Consider the following 19,877-nt stretch of genomic DNA (forward strand, 5'->3'; position numbering starts at 1 on the left):
CTGTTGTAAAGCTGCTCTACTGCTGCAGTTCAAGATAAAGTCACTTGACCATAAGCACCTTGATGTTAGTTGAAGGAGTAGTTGGAAAAGTAAAGTGTAAGTGCTTTACAGTATTATATTGATATACGGTACAATTTCAAAATTGAAAGTGTATTAAAAAATAAATGTATTTACACGAATGTGCAATCCAATGAACATTCCGATGTACCACCTTAAATCATAACAAAACTTTTGTTTTGAAATAGAATTTGGACAACATAGTTTAGTGAAATCAAACAATACAATTGTATTATTTCAATATGATTCCACTAAAAGCCACATAACTGTAATCTTGAGTTATAATGTTTCAAGTTCTTGGACTGGTTGAATATGCACTAGAGGATATCAGTGCATGATCTGCCACATGTTTAAACACATTTAATATGCAACAGTATGTATTATTTGAACATCCATAAAAATGAACATTTTCTTTTTTACTTTGATTTACCCAGAGATCCTTGCTGCACATGCATTTACTTTTTCAACCAAGATTAACACTTTATAAGACCATTCTACATTAGTACACTTTGCATAGCCTCAGTTAAACGTTCCACATGATGACTATATTAAAGAAATATTTTGCCTATTTTTGCTTGACGTGCTACAGTAATTGCAGATCCACATAGGCAATAACTGCATGGATACGTAACACAATTATCCAAACTTAAATGTCCTCTTAAAAGCTTTCTATGCTTTAATTAATGTTAACTTAATTAACATTAAGTTTGCTATAAATAATTTGAATTGAATAAGTTGTTCCACTGTAGTTGAATGTTTGAAGAAGCAATTTTCAATCATATCAAGCATTTCCCCATCGCTTGAAATTGTTTGTGTGACAACACCTGACAACCTCAGAGGAGCAGCCACCCAAAAGCCCTGCTCTGATCTGATGGAGTGGAACAACATTTAATCAAAGTTTAAGTCCCTGTTGTGTGTTGTTTTATTATTTTGCAGATCTTAAGCCCCCTCGTTCTTTCCACTGACTTTCCACACCGGATCCTCATGACCTGAATCCAACATAGAGGGTGGTGATATGTAACTGAACTTACCCCCATGTCCCCCTTACTGCCACAGGCAAAACAAGATCAACGGGCCAGTAATCAGCCCCCAAATGTAGACCTGTGAATGTTTGCGTGAGCTGAGCATCTTGTCCTGACCCCTTAGCTGTGGATTAACAAATGTTTAGACATGACACAGCAGTTACTTGTTGTTTATTTTTAGCCCAGCTTTTACATTACATAAAAAACAGGAAATAATAATATAAATGCTGAGTAACGGTAATTTGTCTTGGCTGATAGTATCTCAATACAGTCAGGCATTTGTGGCAGCAGCTAGGGCTCACAGCACAGCACACAGCATGCCTACCACGTGCCAGGGGTCGGATTTGTGCCAACATCCCATTATGACTTGCACTCCCACCTACACACACACACACACACACACACACACACACACACACACACACACGCACACACACACACACACACACACACACACACATGCACACAAAAAAAAACACACACACACACACACACACACACACAAACACACACACACACACACTAGTAGTCCCTCACGTGGGCTTGAGGTAGTTATAGAGGGCACTGAGTCCTCCTTGCAGCACCTCCTGGATAGGCTTGAGGAGGGGGTTGTGGATAATATGAAGTCCTTTATCCAGCGGGTGGCAGGCCAACCTTCCAAGCCTGCTCAGTAGGTACAATTCCATCGGCACATTTTGCAGGTCATTGAAATCAACATTGAGGAGTTCTAAAGACCCCAGGAAGCACAGTGTCTTAGGCAATGTGTGGATACTGTTTCCCTCCACAATGAGGATCTTCAGGTTAACCAAGTCCTGGATCTGGTCCGCAATGGTCTCCAGACGGTTGCAAGCCAAGTGGAGAAAAACCAGGCCCTTCATGCTGTAGACGCAGGTGGGGATGTGTGCGATGCGGTTGTGGCTCAGGTTAAGTTTGGTGAGATTGTGCATGGCTGCCAAGCTGCCGGGGAGGCCTGTGATCTGGTTGTTTGCCAGGCTCAGCACCTCTAGGCAGGTGCAGGAACCCAGCTCCTCTGGGACCTCACTCAGGCGATTACGACAGGCGAAGAGCACACGTAGCTTCTTCAGGAGGCTGATCTCGGGCGGCAGGCTGGACAGGTTGTTACCCCACAAGTTTAGGATCACCAGATTGTCCAGAGCGCCCAGGGCAGGGGGCAGAGAGCACAGGCAGTTCATGGACAAGTTTAGCTTCTGCAGTTCTCGGAGCTCCCACAGCTCAGAGGGAGTCTCATCAAGCGCCTGCATAGCCAGGTTGAGGATGCTGTAGCCAAAGTGCACCGTGGTGTGTCTGCGGATCCTTTCAGCAGCTGAGGACAGGCTGGGCTGCTCGTCTCTCAAAGCACTCTTCCTCCTTTGACTAACACTCACCTCATTCAGCTCCTTGTTGGAGAAACCGCGAGATTGCTTCCCACCCATGGTCCTCGCAGTGCTGTTGATTCTATGGCCTATAACAAGATTTTAGCATGCGATTAGCTGAATCACCAACAATGAGAGGATTGCTAAGGATAATGACTGTCGATTGATCTCCAGGGTTCTTGAGCGAGCCACACAGAACATGATCAGTTCTACGGTTGTTGTAGAACTCCTGATATTAGGCAGTAGTAACACTGAATCCTGGCTGAGGTTTTTGTAACCGAGTTGAGTTGCTGGCTGCTGTAACTGAGAACTGTGGGGGCTCGTGGTCTGCGTCTCCCAGACCAACTGCCTGTCTTACTGGATTTCATACCCCAGCTGGTCCTGTCACTTTTCACGTCCACAGATAGCACCCTGCTCCCCACCCACTACCGGAGGGCAGCGCTGGGATAGGATGTGTGTGAGCTCAATCAGATGAGGTCACTGCCATGATCTCATAGTAAACACACACACAGAAATACATTGGTGCCCACAAACGCTGTCGCAAATGGTACACATTATTGTGTTGGCTACACCTGCTATCTTTTGTAAGTGTATTACATTTTGCACTTAAAATAATTCAGATATTTAACATGCAGACCATAATCTTACTTTTTTTTCTGGTGTAGGCCCCTGCGCCTTTGTGCATGATCTCCTGTCTCAACCTAAATATGGCACCAAGCAGGCAGCCGTGAAAACACTGAATCATCTCTCAAAAAAGTAACAGTTCTTAAAGGTATTAGTGGAACGCTGGTTTAATCTCAAGTGCAAAAGGACATGGAACATTCCAGTGTGTTCCTAGAAAACTCTACTGCTATTCAAAATCTCATTCATGTGGCCCCGAGGGGAGAATCCCTCTTCATGTAAAAGCATACACTGTAGTGCATTTACATTTTTGAATTTGTCTTTCCCCCCAGCAACTTACACACTGAGGAAAAAAGTTATTCATGCTTTTTCTCTAAAGAGTTCTTTAAGGATCTTCGAAGCATAAAACGGAAAGCTATTTGTTCCACTTCCTTTCAAAATGTCATATAAAAAAAAAAAAGACTCAAATATGATTTCGTCGTGTGAATATTTTCTACTTTCTACCATACATCTGTTGAGGACAGGGTACTCATTGTGTCACAGGGCAATACAGGCAAACATTCACACCTACAGTACAGGCAATTTAGAAATTCCATTCAAGGTACTTTTACTTTAAATGAGTATTTCCATTTCATGCTACTTTATGCTTTTACTCCACTACAATTCAGAGAAAGAAATTGTAGGCTAGATTTTATTGTACTACATGTATTTGACAGCTGTAGTTGCTTCACAGATTAATATTTTATAGGCAAAACATATGAGTTTATAAAATATAATGCATTGCCCTGGTATAGATTAAATTACCAGTGTATAACAGTGTATATAAAACGGTGAAATGTTGATTACACATTAATTCATGAGAAATAATAATCAAATAATAAATCATATAACAATATAAAACTCACATGGGCCATGTTATATATATATATACAAATAATAATTCCGTTTTACTTAAGTGATATTTTACATGCAGGGCTTTTACTTAATGGAGTATTTTCATATTGTTGTGCAGTGTTCCTACTTTTGGTTAAGTAAAAACTATCATTACTTCCTCCACCACTGTCCATTATATACCTGCTTGTCTTTGGACTGTAGGAGGAAACCAAAGTATCTGGAGGAAACCACACAGACAGAGGAGAATGTGCAAACTCCTCATTATAAGACCCTATACTGGTTTTAACTCAGGTCCTTCCTGCTGTGAAGCAACAGTGCTAAACACTTAGTGAAGTCAAGCCTTTTAGTTCCATAGGGTTTTACAATCTCTACAGCATGTCACAACCTCTACCTTTACAGGATCAATTCAGAGAAACAGGGGAAGAAAACCATGTAAAACTTCAGAGCACCAGAGGAGAGATCCCTCACACAGCATGTACAGCATGTACACTGAGCTGCTGTGCCAACCATACTGCAAATGTTTAGGTATAAATATTGTTCACAATAGTTCATCCCTATGCTTCAACCCTGTTAACATTATAGTCCTTTTTTGTTAAGGTTATAGTCTTATCTTAAGTCTCTATTCTCAGTTTTGTATTTTTTTTTTTATATTGTATTTAGTCTGTTTCAGTTATTGTATATAATGTGCCCCTTCAGCTGTACTTGTATCTCATCTACTTCATTTGGTGTTTTTTTGTTATTTATAGGGAGCAGTTGCCATAACACTTCATTTGTTTTCTATATCTATCTATCTATCTATCTATCTATCTATCTATCTCATTTCCCATTTAACATTTATAAGCAGTATTAGCGCTGGGCAGTAAATCAATTTAAATTTTTTTATGGAATTTAAGGTTTAGGACGATGTTTAAAAATAAAAAAAATATTTTCACTTTAACTTGGGCAGTTACGGTACGACAACATATAAGTACAATTTTGTAAAATGAGGACAGAAATTGACTTTTGTTTATCAAAGTAAACACAATTTTTATTCATATTTGTTGAATAATGTCATTTTCTAAGAGATATCACTCAAATAATGAACACGCTTTCTGCAACAGGAGAGGTCTACATTTACGAGCCGTGACCACGTTATATAAACGTTAGGGGTGTAAATGGCACCTTGGACTTGATCCACTTTCCTCGACAGCCTCACAGAGTCTGACCAGGACTTAGAGTGGCCTTAGTCATCATTATTCTCCCAGTCCAGTAATCAAAGTACATGGATGACAGTTAGTAGTGATATCCAACTCTGGGGACTTGGTGGCTCAGCTCTGAGCACGTATCAGCACTTATGAATGACAGGTTGAATCATGTGTTCGTGAATTGAACACTGCGCTGTTGGGGTGCATTGCCCATTCAGGCAGCTGCTTGTGCAGAAACACCATATCACAGTAACTTTGTGTAGAAAATGCTTTCTAGCTGACACTGTATAACCATGTCTTTATACAGCCCTCAGTTATTAGGAGCAGCTCTGTGCTGCTGTTCTTGTGTATATGTGTGCCACAGCTAATTTCACAAACAGCGGGATTGCTAAATCCTGCCATCCTCTATTTACATGAAAAATGACACCTGCTCTGTAACCATCAGAGCACCCCCCCCCCCCATCCATCCCTCCATCTGCAAACACATTCCTGCAAACACATGCTGTCAAATATCCAGGAAACCCATGGTTTTATATGCATATCCCTCATTATGGGTTAACTGTAGCATTGCAATACCTGGAAAAAGCTGAGATGGTTGGACAGATGGATGGAGGAAGGAGGGATGGAAGCTAGATAGGTAGATGGATGAATGGACAGAGCGAATAATGTTCATTTCTGTGACGGCGAGATGTCATTATGACATACTTCCCCATAACACTCTGTCGCCTAGCACTTCGTCATAATCTTGTGAGGCATGAATCTTCATTAAATGCTCCTTTATTGTCCTGTGCATGCTTTTTTTTCTCTCTAAATGAATCTTTCTTTCTACCAGAGGAACAGATGTGTGGAAACAGCTTGAGATTTAAATTACAAGAAAATGGGATTTACCATTCCTCTCGCATTCGCACAACACCTTAATACTGAGTCCCATTAGCACCAAATGAGTATGAGTTATTCACTCTGAGAACAGTTACACCCTTCAGTCCTCAGGGTGACAAAAATGATCTCATTTGAGAAAGCTCATCTGGTTATGTGGCACAATAATGACTCTGGATGAGCTACCTTTAGAGACTCAAGTTCACGATATATACCATTATTACTTGTTCATTACTGTGGAGGCTTCTGGCGATGACAGATGATATATGGCCTTTCTGCCACAGAATCTGCCGTAGGTGTCTCTCTCCTGTTGAAATGTAAGGAGTACCTGCCAAGACCTGAGGCTCTTTAGAGTCTATATTGCAGACACATTACTCCCTGAATTGAAGAATATGTTCCCTCTTTAGACAGAAAACAAGAAAAGATCAGGTCTAAGAGACAAGAAGTGTGAATTTTGCAAGCCTAGCGAGTATTCCAGACAAAATTAGCACCATGAAATGGGAGAGAGCATGTATGGGGTAGATGACGAGCCACCTGAGAAGATAATCGTCTATTATTCAGCAGGTGCAGATGTGAATATTCACACAACTGGACACTTTCCATTTGTGCACACTAACGCACTCCCAGCTAATGGAGTCTGTGGAAGCAGAAATGCATTTCACTCAAAATTGAGGATATGTCACACATTTGAATTGCCATCTGGAAATTGGCTGCAACAGTGCTCTGCCCAAACCTCCAGGTGACACAAAGGATCTACTCAGCAATGCAAATTAGTAGGGAGGAAATGTGAGGGAGTGTCCAACAAGTCAGCTCGGAGGCTGAATACGAGCCAAGAACATTTCATTTCAATGTTTCAAATTTATTTACTAGATTGGACACACTGAGGTTGCCCCTGGCTGGTTGTTAAAATTGTCACCATGGAAATGACTATAAATCAAGACAGTTTTAATATATTCAAGCCTACTTTAAAGACAAATTGGTGTTGAAAGAGCACAAATTCATAACCATTCTGCATCTTCTTAGAATATTTTTCACCTCCTTATCGACTCTAACAGAAGCACCTCCGCTGAGTATCTTGTAATCTCCTAATCTCTCTCCCCAGGCCACACGCCAGGTATCTGTAGTTAGATCACTAGTGAAGCAGCCAGTTTCATCTTGAGATAAACTGGGACAACATGATGAATAGATAATAAAGGCACCCAGGGGAGAGCACTATCCGGGTTAACTCCGGCACGTAAAGATACCGTTTGTAATGATGGCTGGAATCAACAGGGAAGTGCAGCAAGCAAAGCTAACTGGGCTCCAAAGTGACCAAATCAGTCCCGACTTTGCTGATGCAGCAGATGGGGAGTACAAACCAATTGTGGCTGTGACAACAACAAGCGGGGTGATGAAGTACCATCGAGCAGCCTATCTGGGTCTCACCTGCTCACTGCCACTCCTACAGGCCACTGAGTGCTCAACAAAAAACAGCCGTACAGTGCGCACAGTTGTAGAGTAATCATGATGAGACAAACTGTCCATAATTGCGATGGCAATGAGATTGATTGATTTATTTGGTCAGGCTTTGACCTCGTCACTCTCTGAAAGCTCAGCAGAGACCCAAGAGTGACAGTAATGAACTTCTTCTCCAAAGCTGCATCAGATAGAGAGCCTGATACTAGCTAATATCTGAGGCATCTACTGTGTGTGGGTCGGGCACCAGCCACCATGTGGCTAATTCCACATGTGGCTAAGACCACTAAGGAAATGTAGTATCTAGTGAAACTTCAGGCAGTATAGCCTCAACAAGAAATATACTGTAAAATACAGGGAGTTGAGATGGATCAATCAAAACAATAAACAATCAAATGCACAGAGACAATCACAGCAATAACAAAGTTTCTCCAGAAGAAAGTCAGCACTAAAGTTAGTTTTTGACCTTGGAAATAGTAGTTTGACAATAAAATAAAAAATCTTAACTCAAGGCCCACTTAATATATATTTTTTTATTTCAATCAGAATCCGAATCAATGGCCAAGTATATGTACACATTTAAGGAATTTGACTGTTTTTTTTTTGGCTCTCAATGTACATACACAAACCCACAGCTAAACCAAGGACAACAAAGCGGAACAAGGTAACATTTAACTACTACTGTATGTACCATTGTACCTGTAAACATTACAGGGTTAGCACATTAGCAAGTGAGCAGTGCAGTGGCAGGACAGCAGAGCAAAAGAGGGGAAGAGGCAATCTCAAAGTCTGCAAAGAATGTGTTGTATATGTAAGTGAGTGGATAATGTCATATGAGTGTAGCAAGTGACATACTTGAACTATAGGTTGTGTTTCACGTGTGTTGGAGAAACTAATATTACAAAGGTTTTATTTTGACCACAAGTGACAGCGCAGTTTCACCAGTGATGATTTTTCTGCTCATGTCACCAGAACTTGAAACAATAGGCTCTGACAAGCTCTGATCTAGAAATTAGGAAGCTTGCCAGGCCATCACTGCCAGCAAACCATAAATGTTTCATGTGGTGCTGATATGGTAATCATTGGATCCCTACAATGACATCTTGTGATAGTTGGATAACGATGGCTGTCTTTCAGGCCTGTGTGACTCTGGACTCAGTCCAACAGCTGAGGCACAGCCTGAAGTGTGAATCAGCCAGTTAAATAAGCCATGTTGCACCCAATGGGTAAATAAAAGTCTCAAAGATGAGTGAAGTAAAGGTGCAAAGGGTGTCCTCCAGTCGTCTACAGACATACAGCCTCTCTGGTGCAAGATGCCACACAAATGTATTCCTCTGAGTTAAATATGCATTGCGTTTCATGAAGTTTGTGAGTGGGTGCAGGTGCCCGTCGGTGGCACAGACCCAGCTGGAGGATGTGGATGACTCGCTCCGTTGGTGCTCACGCTGGCATACTAACAGAGCCAGGGGTGCTTTCACAGTGAGTTGAAAGAGGCTGGCGCTGGTGCCACACACCCAGCGTTCAGAAACACGAGCTCCAGCTGCATGTCCACTAGCTTGCATAGCTAAAGAAATTAGAGACTGGAAATCCAAAGTGAATTTTCAACCTGCAACATGGGTCGTGTCAAGAATATTGATCTCTTGACATTCACAATCATGCACAACACCGCCACCTTAATCACATCTTCCTCTCGATGCATGCAAGATTCAGTGAGAGTAATTGTTGGGGTGAAAAAAAGAAATTTTCCAATCACAAAGGATGAAGCAATAAAAGGGCAACATGTCTAAAAGAGCTTAATGTATTATTTCTCTGAGGCTTATGTAAGCCTTTTATTAAAGTGAAACAATCTTGTCAGACACCTGTTGTTCTTTCAGGAGGTATTTATTGTTGGCCTATGTCAGCACACTGTAATCCCTAGCTAGAAAGCTGTATTACCAGTGTGACCTATTTTAATAAAAAAAAGGGGGGGGGGGGGGGGGGGGGGGGGGGGGGGGGGAAGGAGAGAAAAAAAAAAAGGGGGGGGGGGGGGGAAAAGATTGCTGTATACCTTTCACAAAGAGAGAGAGAGAGAGAGGGGGGGGGGGGGGGGGGGGGGGGGGGGGGGGGGGGGGGGGGGGGGGGGGGGGGAGGGGGGGGGGGGGGTTTTTTTTTGACACCCAATGTCATGCAGAACAAATCGCCTATTGCTGACACCAGTGATTTCTTATTTCCAGTGCTGAAAAGTGTGTGTGGAGGCAAAACAGTTGGGTCTTACTGACAGGGAGTTGGGCATTTCTGTGATTAAGTGGTAATAGCCCAGGACGTGACAGGGAAACAGGGGACTTTATTGGTCACAGGGCAAGCAAAACTGCACACCCTTGGGCCTATGGGCTATTTTTTTGAGAGAGCATATAATTACTTCAAGAGTTTTGCTCCAAAACTCTCTTAACTGGCAGTTAGGCAGTATTAAAAATATCTAATGTCTATCTTAAGTCTAGTAAATCTTTTATCAGTTTGACAGACTGCGTCATTGGTGTTTGTGAAGTACTAAGAAATGACTGACACATAAACATTACAGTCTAAAAGCAAAGAAGACTCAAATCATCCCACCACCTTCGCCACGCCTGCCTTGGATTCCAGTGTCTGCCTATGGGCTTAACCCACTAATTGTGGCCTGAGTTCCTATGATATTATTGCATGCCTGTGGTTTGGTTTAAGGCCACAGTTATATTAAGACCTGGGCATTTCAACATCTATAACGAAATACACTATTAGCTCAGATAATGTGTGTAGTCTGATTCATGTGTAAGGTTGTTGAGGTACAGTGTTTCACTGTTTGGAGAGAGTAAGCTTGAGAAAGAGTGCTTAGTGAGTTTAAACCTAAAACAAGAGATGGGTGATAAACAATAATTAGAAGGCAATGTTTCTGTGGGAATATATAATAGTTATCTGAGGACTTACAGACAGGCATCTGGTACTGTAAGGTGGCTCCTGTGTGATATATGAATGGTGTTATGGGGACATCTACTGGTTATTGTGAAAGTAGGCAAAGAAGAATTTTTCTACAGTAGATCAGCCGATTTATTCAAATCATCTGGTATAATTCCAATACTATTGGTTTTGTGTACTGTATTTGTGCTATGAGATGATATTGTCATTATTGTACCTTTAATTCTCTTACTACTAGTACTCAATAACAAGATTTCAGGGATCTTACTGTACAGGGTGATAGAAAGGTTTTTAGAAATATTAAGTCATAAATCTAAATTGCCCCATTACAACCCTACTCCCTAAGAAATATATCTATTTTCAGAAGTTTTTGGTTTTATATAATTATAATTTATGGATCTCTGTACATAATAGTTTAAATGCTGGTTCAAAGCCTTCCTACTTTTTTATTTATTACTGGAATTGTTGGGTCTTTGTACATTATAGAGTGTGATCTAGACCTACTCTATCTGTAAAGTGTCTCGAGATAATGCTTGTTATGATTTGATACTATAAATAAAATTGAACTGAATTCCTCAGGATTTAGTTCTATAAGCAATATTGTAAATCCCTTTACTATATTTCCATTTACTTGTTGTGTTGTTGTAAAAACAAAACAAAGTCAAAGATATTTAGTCTAAACAATATCAAAATCAGCTAAACCTACCATGTGCAATTTGCATTTCTAACCCTGCGTGAGCACAGCCGGTCTCTGCGGTCTTCTAACCAACTGGTTTTAGAAGTCCCAAGGTCAAGGTACAAACGATGGGGTGATCAGGCTTTTGCGGTTGCTGCCCCGGGACTCTGGAACAAGTTACCCCCTGATATTCGCACAACTACAGAGGTTGCTCTTTTCAGGTCTAAACTCAAAACCTACCTATTTAGAATGGCTTATAATACTCAGTAGTGGTGTGACAATTTCCTTTTCCTGTTTCTATGTTACCTTTTATGATTTTCCTGTTTTCTACGTTTCGTTATTCTTATTGCCAGATATGTTGTTCTTTTCTTAGTTCCTGATGTGAAGCACTTTGGATACCTGCTGGTTGTTGTAAAGCGCTATACAAATACATTTTGATTGATTGATTGATTGATTGATTTAATTATGGAATGTAAACTGCTCCTCAGATCGTTAAAACCAAATTTCCAGAAACAATACAAAGGACCTGACCTCTGTGTCCTTAGTGGTAGCTACAGCCCTGTTCCTGTAATTCACATAGTATTCAAGTAAATGCACTTAGTTACCCTACAACACTGTCAGTAGGTTATATACTGTATAATAATAATAATAATTGTTGTTTTTATAAATCACTTTTTGCTATCACCTGTAATTGTCCTATGATGGCTATTCATATGAAGACTTTGGCTGAAATACATAAGTTTATCCTTCTAATATTATTAAATTCAGTGGCGGAAGATGTATTCCGATTATTTACGTAAGTAAAAGTAGCAATACCATAATGCAGAAGTACTCTGTTACAAGTAAATGTCCTCTATCCAAAATTTTAATGGAGTACCAAAGTATTAGCATCAAAATACACTTAAAGTACCAAATGTACAAGTACTCATTATGCAGAATTGCCCATTTCAGAATAATGTATATTATGTTACTGGATTATAATTATTGATTAGTTAATGTGTACATCACTTTAATGTTGCATTTGGTAAAGATGGGGCTAATTTGAACTCCTTTACATACCCTAGTGCTGAGTAGTTTGTGAATTCACTAATGGGGATCAATAAAGTCTTATCTTATATTAACCTAAAAATAATACACCATAGTTTATTTGTTGATTACATAATGTATTATGAATCTAAATCAGCAAAGAAACAAAAATGATCAAATAAATGTAGTGGAGTAAAAAGTACAATATTTGCATGAAATATAAAGTATGGCTAGTAACTGAAAGTAAAGTAAGTAGGCCTACCTCAAAACTATACTGAAGTACAGTAGGACTTATAGGCTAACTGATGATAATATTTCTGTGGGCAATAATGATGTGTCGTTGGTACTGAGTTATTGCGATCTTATTTTTGTCTCTTTCATGGTAGCCCCTTTTTTATATGGGACTACTATAAAACCACTATGATCACTGTATGATAAATTCAATTTTTTTTGTGAATTATTTTGGTCTTTCTAGAGGTTTAAATTACAGAATTACTCCAGGGTGTCCATGTAGAACACACGTGTCAAACTCAAGGCCCGCAGGCCAAATCCGGCCCCTCGCAAGTTTTGATCCGGCCCGCATATCAATTTAGGTTCACAATAGATTTTGACCCGCCTAGTTGTGCGCAGAAACCAAACAGACGGGAAACTCTTTTCAAACTCTAATTATGCAACACTCAAAGCAGAATTTGGCAGATTTGCCGACTTTTAGTTTCAAGAATTCCCACAGAAGCAGAGAGAATTATCATATTTAGCCTGTGAACAGGTTGCTGTAAAAAAATTTAATAATTCTTTTGCTTGATTTGCAAAACTCTCTGATGGCTAAGGAACTTTTTTTTAGGGCTTTATGTTGACATAACTGTAAGTGAGAAAGGTATATGAGACATGCAATAATACAGTCAAATATATTTGACTTAGATTAAATAAAAGCATGGCAAACTCTACATGTCTGGCCCCTGATGTGATTCTTATTTCCAAGTGTGGCCCTTAGTGAAGTTGAGTTTGACACCCCTGGTGTAGAAAATAAAATAAATGAAACTAATGATGTCGTCATTGGAGCAGCCCTGCTCCCTGACCCTAAATATATGAATGACATTGCACCCGACCACACATCACGTCACATTGCGTGTAGCAGCCAATCATATTCCAGAAAGCGGGCAGTGTTGCTTGACGAACATCTGTCTCACCCAATCAGAGTTTTATAATAGGCATCAATGCCCGCCTTCACTCCGCGTGTAGCCAATTAGGATGGAGCAGTAATTACTAATTCATTACATTGCAAAGGGGAGTGACGCAGTTATTGTAGATCTATTAGATGCTCCATGCTTTTTTATATGACCTGAAATAACATTCTTTTCCGAGCCGTGGACGTAAAAATCTTCATTACAAAACCTTAAAGAAGAGTGATTCCTGCTGTCATCTGGGGGCTGTATGTCGAATCTCTGCACCACTTGAATTTTGAATGCCATTCCGGTTAGAGGTTGCGGTACACCCCGAGGACTAGATGCGATAACCAGGAGGAGATATGCCGCAGCCGAAATCACGAAAAATCGCCATCCTCGGGTACAGATCCGTAGGTGAGTTCTGAATAGAAGACTAGCGAGGGAGGGAAATGACATCTCAAGGGCCTGGGATGCGACGCTGAGGCTAGATAGCAGCGGCCTTTTGGGTCCATGTATGTGCATTATGCGGGCGGTTTACACCTCCTATAATATACTTAAATTATAGGGAGTAGGGTATGTCACGCATCATCTCACAGCGGTCAAATGAGATGAGACCTGGCCTTGCGGGTTTGATCACATGAGACCTCCCGTAATGTGTTCAACATATATATTTTTTACGCTAACTGTCCTTTTTGATAGGTTTCCATCAGTGGCCCTAGCCCTGGTTAATAGTACCACGCTTTGTGAAGGCCTGAAGGACCACCAGGATTTGACGCATTACTGTGCGGTATATTTGATCGTCTTTGAAACCAAAGAAGCGCAATGTGTATTGCGGTGAAAGGATGTTCAGGATGGCAAGATGGCACACGCAGATAGAACGACTCTAGGCCCAGCCAGCACTAACGCAAAACCTTGTAATATTCCCAGAAAGACTTGTATTGTGTTAGGTTTGCCTACTCTACAATGAGTTGATTTAGTAAACATCTCCCATGGTAATATAGGGTTTTTGTGTTTTGGGCTTTAGTAGCCTACGTAGCTTTAAGTTTTTCTGGTATTCTAATAGTCAGTGTAGGATTTCTACATTTGTGTGGATAATCAGTCACTAATCCCTTTGTCATATTCATGCTGAATAAACGTTTGATGCTTATGACAATCCCTTCCAATGATATTCAATCATTAAGACTCTATGTTACAATATTCCTTTGTGTTTTGCAGGAAAGTCTTCCTTGACAATTCAGTTTGTGGAAGGCCAGTTTGTGGACTCCTATGACCCAACAATAGAAAACAGTAAGTGGGGAGTTTGTGGACTGTTACAGCTCCATACACAAACAGGAAACTGTTTAGTCAAAGTAGTAAGCCACTTAGATCCTGATACAGCTCCTCTTGTGATCAGTTTAGTGCGAAGATGTCAGCCTAACCAATATAATAATATAACTGAAATATAATAGCTTTTGCTGTATTTCATAGTCCCTCCGCTCTTTTTTCCCCTCATATTGTATTTAATAAAATTGTGTAATTTATTTAGCAGAGATGGTCTTCAGGCTCTGCTATGAAACACTGCAGGAAACCCTGACGTATATTTTAACTTGAATGTGCATAGCATCTCTTTTTCGCAAATATGTGAGCAGTAGGCTATAGTATCCTATGACACTTTACATGCTGTGATTCATCAATTATTCAAGTGGGCTATGAGTCTGTTCGTCTAATCTCTTGATTATACAAAGTCAAGTTTAGTCCGTTTTATTTCTAAAGCCCAAAATCACAATTTTTGTCTCAGAGGGCTTTATAATCTGAAGAACATATGACAACCTCTATGCTTAGACCCTCAACTCTGATGAGAAAAAAATAAAAATAAATGATTGGTCAGCATGGTCGAATCAATATTATAATTGTTGTTTGGGAAAAGAAACAAAATTGCATCACAGGGTCCACCTGCTATGTGTTTCCAAAGCTTTTAGCTACATCTTGTGGCCTTCCTCAGTAGATGGAGTTGCTCAGTTACCATGGAAATGGTTGAGTTGTTATCACGTGACCATTGATCCAAAACTCAGGAATATTTAATTTACAATGACATAAAAGAGAGAAAAGCAGCAAATCAAAAATTTGAGAAACTGGAACTAGAGAATGTTTGGCAATTTAGCTTAAAAATGAAACAAATAGTTGCTGCTTTTTGGTCACGTGACTAATCGATAATCTTTGCAGCTGTCATGATATAGATTACATTTCACACTTCACTCCTTCAAACCTCTGTTTATTACGTTGAACTTGATGATGGATGGATGTCAGTCAAAACTCTGACATCTCCAAATGATCGTCCTCTAAATGTTTGATTATACCTTTTTTCTTTTCTTTTGTTTTCACATAAATGTTGCTTGTTACCATCAATCTAGACATCTCAAGTGTGCATCCTGATAGCTCTATAACATGATATCACTGAAAGAAGAACAGGGTGTGATGTTCCCTATTAACAAGTGTCCACCAGCTGATTACACCAAAAAGAAGAAGAAAAAAAAAACTTTGGAGAAATCAGCTGGTGTAGTATTTGGTCAAAGTAAACCGTGTAGACTTTAGTGGAATAAGCTTGGAAATCACAGGCTTGGAGAGAGCAAACTTGCTGGAAGGTACTTAAACGGTACATTTTGCCGAATGTGAGAACATACAGTAATTCATCAACCTCCTAAACACACATTCCCAGACACTCCAGAGATTTGAGACTAAACTTTACCTGCAGGCTGTTTTTCTTTTTCCCTGACATGTTCGCTCACATATCGCCCTGCGTTTCTCGAGTGTGTGGTCTGTATCTATAAATATTCTCTGGATGGTTTACATAAAGTGAATTGTCAGCGTTATCAGCGAGATGCTGCAGGCAGTGCAATCCCTCAGTCCTGCAGATAATGTGACCCATCTCCAGGCAGATATTGACATTCCTGTGCTGGATGAACTCAGTGGCACCGAAATGGATCCATAAGGCGATCTGCACACTGAAAACGTAGAGTAATGAAGATAGAGTATGGTACTGTATAGTAGACATGGTGTTGTAGGCGATTTGCTGTATTTGTCAGTGTTATTATAAAAGGAAATCGCTTGCTCTCCATCCATTAAAATGTTTAATTTATCATTTGTATTGGTTCTTTTCTTTTAACTGCAGCATTTACCAAAATGATCACAATAAATGGACAAGAGTACCATCTTCAGCTGGTAGACACAGCAGGACAGGTATGATGATTGATTTGTATGTGAATATGTGATGTTATGATAATGCTACTTCATAGTTTGGTGTTGATTCGGCTTCATTACTTAATTACTTTTAATTCCTTCTATTCCAAACCTGTAACTTTGCACACTAATTTCCTCACAATTTCTGTCTCTATAGGATGAGTACTCTATCTTCCCACAGACCTACTCCATAGATATCAACGGTTACATTCTGGTCTATTCAGTTACATCCAATAAAAGGTGCAATTTTACTTTTTTAAAGCAAACAAATCTCTACACAGTTCTGTATGATGAGTTGAAATGCTAAAAAAGAATCTTTCCTCTTGGTTGTTCCAGCTTTGAAGTTGTACAAGTTATCCATGAAAAACTATTGGACATGGTGGGAAAAGTTCAGTAAGTATACAGCTGCTTCTTCTTCTTGTTTTGCTGCCCAAGGCATTCCAAAACTTAAGTAATATATCATGCATAAATGACAATGTGCTGTTTTCCCTCTAATACAGAGTACCAATTATGCTGGTTGGAAACAAGAACGACCTACATATGGAGCGGTATGTCATAACACACACTTAAATTGTACATTAGGTCCACTAAATACAGTAGGTATACACATGCGGCATAGCACTTGCCAGTTTAAGTAATCATTTTTTGTGGAATTTCTTATCATTTTGTTGGCAGAAATGCAAAACTAAACGCTCCTCACATTTGATACAGATGTTCATATTCAGATGACCCTATAGAAGGGGGAAGCCATTTGTACCAAGCAGGCATAGATATACTTGTCTATGTTTGTTTATGTAGCCCTTTATAAATACTTTACTTTGTGGAAGCAGAATTGTACTCTGTAGCCTTACTCTAGGTGTTTTTCTTTCTTTAGAGTAATCAGTTGTGAAGAAGGAAAAGCCTTAGCCGATTCCTGGAACGCTGCCTTCATGGAGTCCTCAGCTAAAGAGAACCAGGTAAGAGCTGAAGCTGCAGATATTCAGCAGTAAGTACTTCGTTTATGTTTGACTTGGTTGTTATCAAAGCCTTTTTATCTGTTAAAAGGTACCCAATTAGAATGTCATTTTAATGCATGCTATATTACTAGTTGGCATTCATTTGATGGTTCAATTGTCACAAGGGTTTGGTGGGACCGGTCGGACAAAGGGCTCAGTATCATTTAAAGATGATTGATTTCACAGATCAAGATCAGTTTACACATCATGGGGAGCAAACTGTGACAGTTGTATAATGGCTTCTGTGGCATTGAAGGGAAATTTCACAAGAAATAATTAAAAAAAACATCATTATACTCTGATGATCAGGGTTATGTAGGCATGGGCTTTAAGACTACACATTTGGAAACAGAAAATGTTTGAGAGCATGTAGTCTGAATGTTCAAATTGGTTGTTTACGAGGCAGGGAGGGTCTTACAAGCTATCAAGTTGCCTTATGGGAAGTGTAGGATCCAGCAGTTTTTGACCTTGACCTGTGCTCGGGACTAAAGGTCAGGATATCTCTTTTTTAGCATTACCAATTCAGTCATTTTGCGATCTGTAACCATTCTCTATAGTCATTTTTATTGTTACTGGCGGAGTACACCTTTACCGTACTGGATTATTATTGTACACCCACACAAATATTAAAGAAAAGGGTTGCTTCAGTGTGTAAATTGATGAAGTTGCTTTTCTTCTGGTCCATATCTGAGTGTTGCTGCCCCCTTGGTGGTTACATGTGTCATTTCCAAAGAAACTCAGGAAACTGTATTTTTAAAAGAAACTTGCCAGTAACCACAGATGTCACGAATGGATCAACAGAGTGTTTTAGTGTCTTTCAGATCATTTTTTATTATTTATTTTTTTAAAGCTCTAAAAACTCACTGTAACCATGGCTAAAAGAGAGAACCTAAATTTGTCAACTGGCCAGAAGCATGACTCCAAATTAATGCTTATGTTGCTCTGTATCTTTTGGATGTGTAAATAACCGTTTGCTAACACGTTTCTATATCATTTTAAGGATAATCTATCAGTGTTGTGTTCACAGCTTGGTGCACTGCCACCAAGTGGCCAAACATCAATTAATGCAGATGTAACAATGGTTCAAAAGTTTATCCACCACAACCTCCAAGATATAGCATCCATTATTCCTTATTTCCCTAATTTACATTAAGGGAGATGCTAAAGTTTGGCCAATATGAGCAAAAACAACAGCATATTTGTTGTGCCTAAATGTAACGTATGCTGCTGGAAAATTCAAAGTGGTGTGACCGAGACATGTGACAGCGTCCTCTCTGTGTGTGTATGTGTCTTGCTGTCTCTCTCTCAGACGGCCGTGGAGGTTTTCCGGAGGATGATCCTGGAGGCAGAGAAGATGGACGGCGGCGTGCAGCCAGGAAAAACGCCCTGTTCCATGATGTAGAGCCGCCCAATCAACACACAGGACACTGCACTGGGATATCCCGTTACTTGAAGGCTAGCTGCCAGTTCTCCTTCACCTCAGCTGACTCCACCCCTCCAGGGTCCTAAATATCCAATACTGTCTATTTATGGCTCTGATTCCACTGTTATTTATTAGTATTTCCTATTTTCTTTGTGTTTGATAAAAAAAAAAAAAAAAGGATGAGTGGCAGTTCCCTTGTCTTATATTTCCCACAATCCACCCCACCTCCGTCTCTGTGCTCGGCACTGATGCAAAACACAGAACTTCATTTGGGTGTATCAGAAAAAATGTTTTCTTGTGCTCGGTAATAACGACTACCGTAACTAAGGCCAGAGATAGTAGTGGCTTGATGCATCTTAGCTTCTCATTATGCAGCTCCCATATATAGGCAACGAGTCCTTCTCTGTTTTAATAACAAGAGATCAGAGAAATGTCATGTCTATAATACATATGCTCCGAAAATGGATAAGTGAACATGGACGTTTCTTCTGATACATCACCAGCTGTTTGGTCCTTCCAATATATACAGCTCTTTTTCTACTTCATCTCCACGCAGTACCCACTTCTCTGTCCCTCAGTTTGTTTTCATAGCGGTCACTGTCAGCCAAAAAACTCTGCATCCATTTTCTAATGTTGAAAATGTTGTACAAATGTTTTTGATTGTAATCATTAAAGCAAAAAGTGGTTATGTAAAGCAGGGTTGAGTGTGGATTATTACCTTGGCTGAAGAGTGAGATTGTTGTCACCTGGCAGGCAGGGCAAATTTATTTACTTCAAAGATTAAAATACATTGAGGAGGGTGCACGGTGGATAATCTAAGTTTTTGAGATTCAGTACAAAGCAGCATGGTGAACATTGAAATCTGTGATAACTAAATGCTGCTTTTCCATGTTTAGACAGAAACTTTTTAGGTTCTTTTTAGGTTACTGATGGTATTTTACATCAGGGATTTCAGATTTTGATTTTTT

At 39.9% G+C, this 19,877-nt stretch overlaps 2 protein-coding genes across 2 annotated transcripts; one reads left to right on the forward strand and one right to left on the reverse strand.

The window, feature by feature from the left end:
- Window positions 1–1,233: 1,233 nt before the first annotated feature.
- Window positions 1,234–2,892, reverse strand: LOC120567671 (leucine-rich repeat-containing protein 30-like). Its single transcript, XM_039814640.1, has one exon. It carries the CDS (start codon window positions 2,510–2,512, stop codon window positions 1,613–1,615), a length of 900 nt encoding a protein of 299 aa, XP_039670574.1. The 5' UTR covers window positions 2,513–2,892; the 3' UTR covers window positions 1,234–1,612.
- Window positions 2,893–13,374: 10,482 nt separating this feature from the next.
- On the forward strand, window positions 13,375–19,603 carry rheb (Ras homolog, mTORC1 binding). Its single transcript, XM_039816774.1, has 8 exons — window positions 13,375–13,689; window positions 14,491–14,562; window positions 16,424–16,491; window positions 16,649–16,731; window positions 16,828–16,884; window positions 16,992–17,039; window positions 17,366–17,447; window positions 18,796–19,603. Exons 1-8 carry the CDS (start codon window positions 13,638–13,640, stop codon window positions 18,886–18,888), a joined length of 555 nt encoding a protein of 184 aa, XP_039672708.1. The 5' UTR covers window positions 13,375–13,637; the 3' UTR covers window positions 18,889–19,603.
- Window positions 19,604–19,877: the final 274 nt, after the last annotated feature.

Source organism: Perca fluviatilis, chromosome 11, assembly GCF_010015445.1.
Source record: "Perca fluviatilis chromosome 11, GENO_Pfluv_1.0, whole genome shotgun sequence".
In the NCBI taxonomy this organism is placed as follows: Eukaryota; Metazoa; Chordata; class Actinopteri; order Perciformes; family Percidae; genus Perca; species Perca fluviatilis.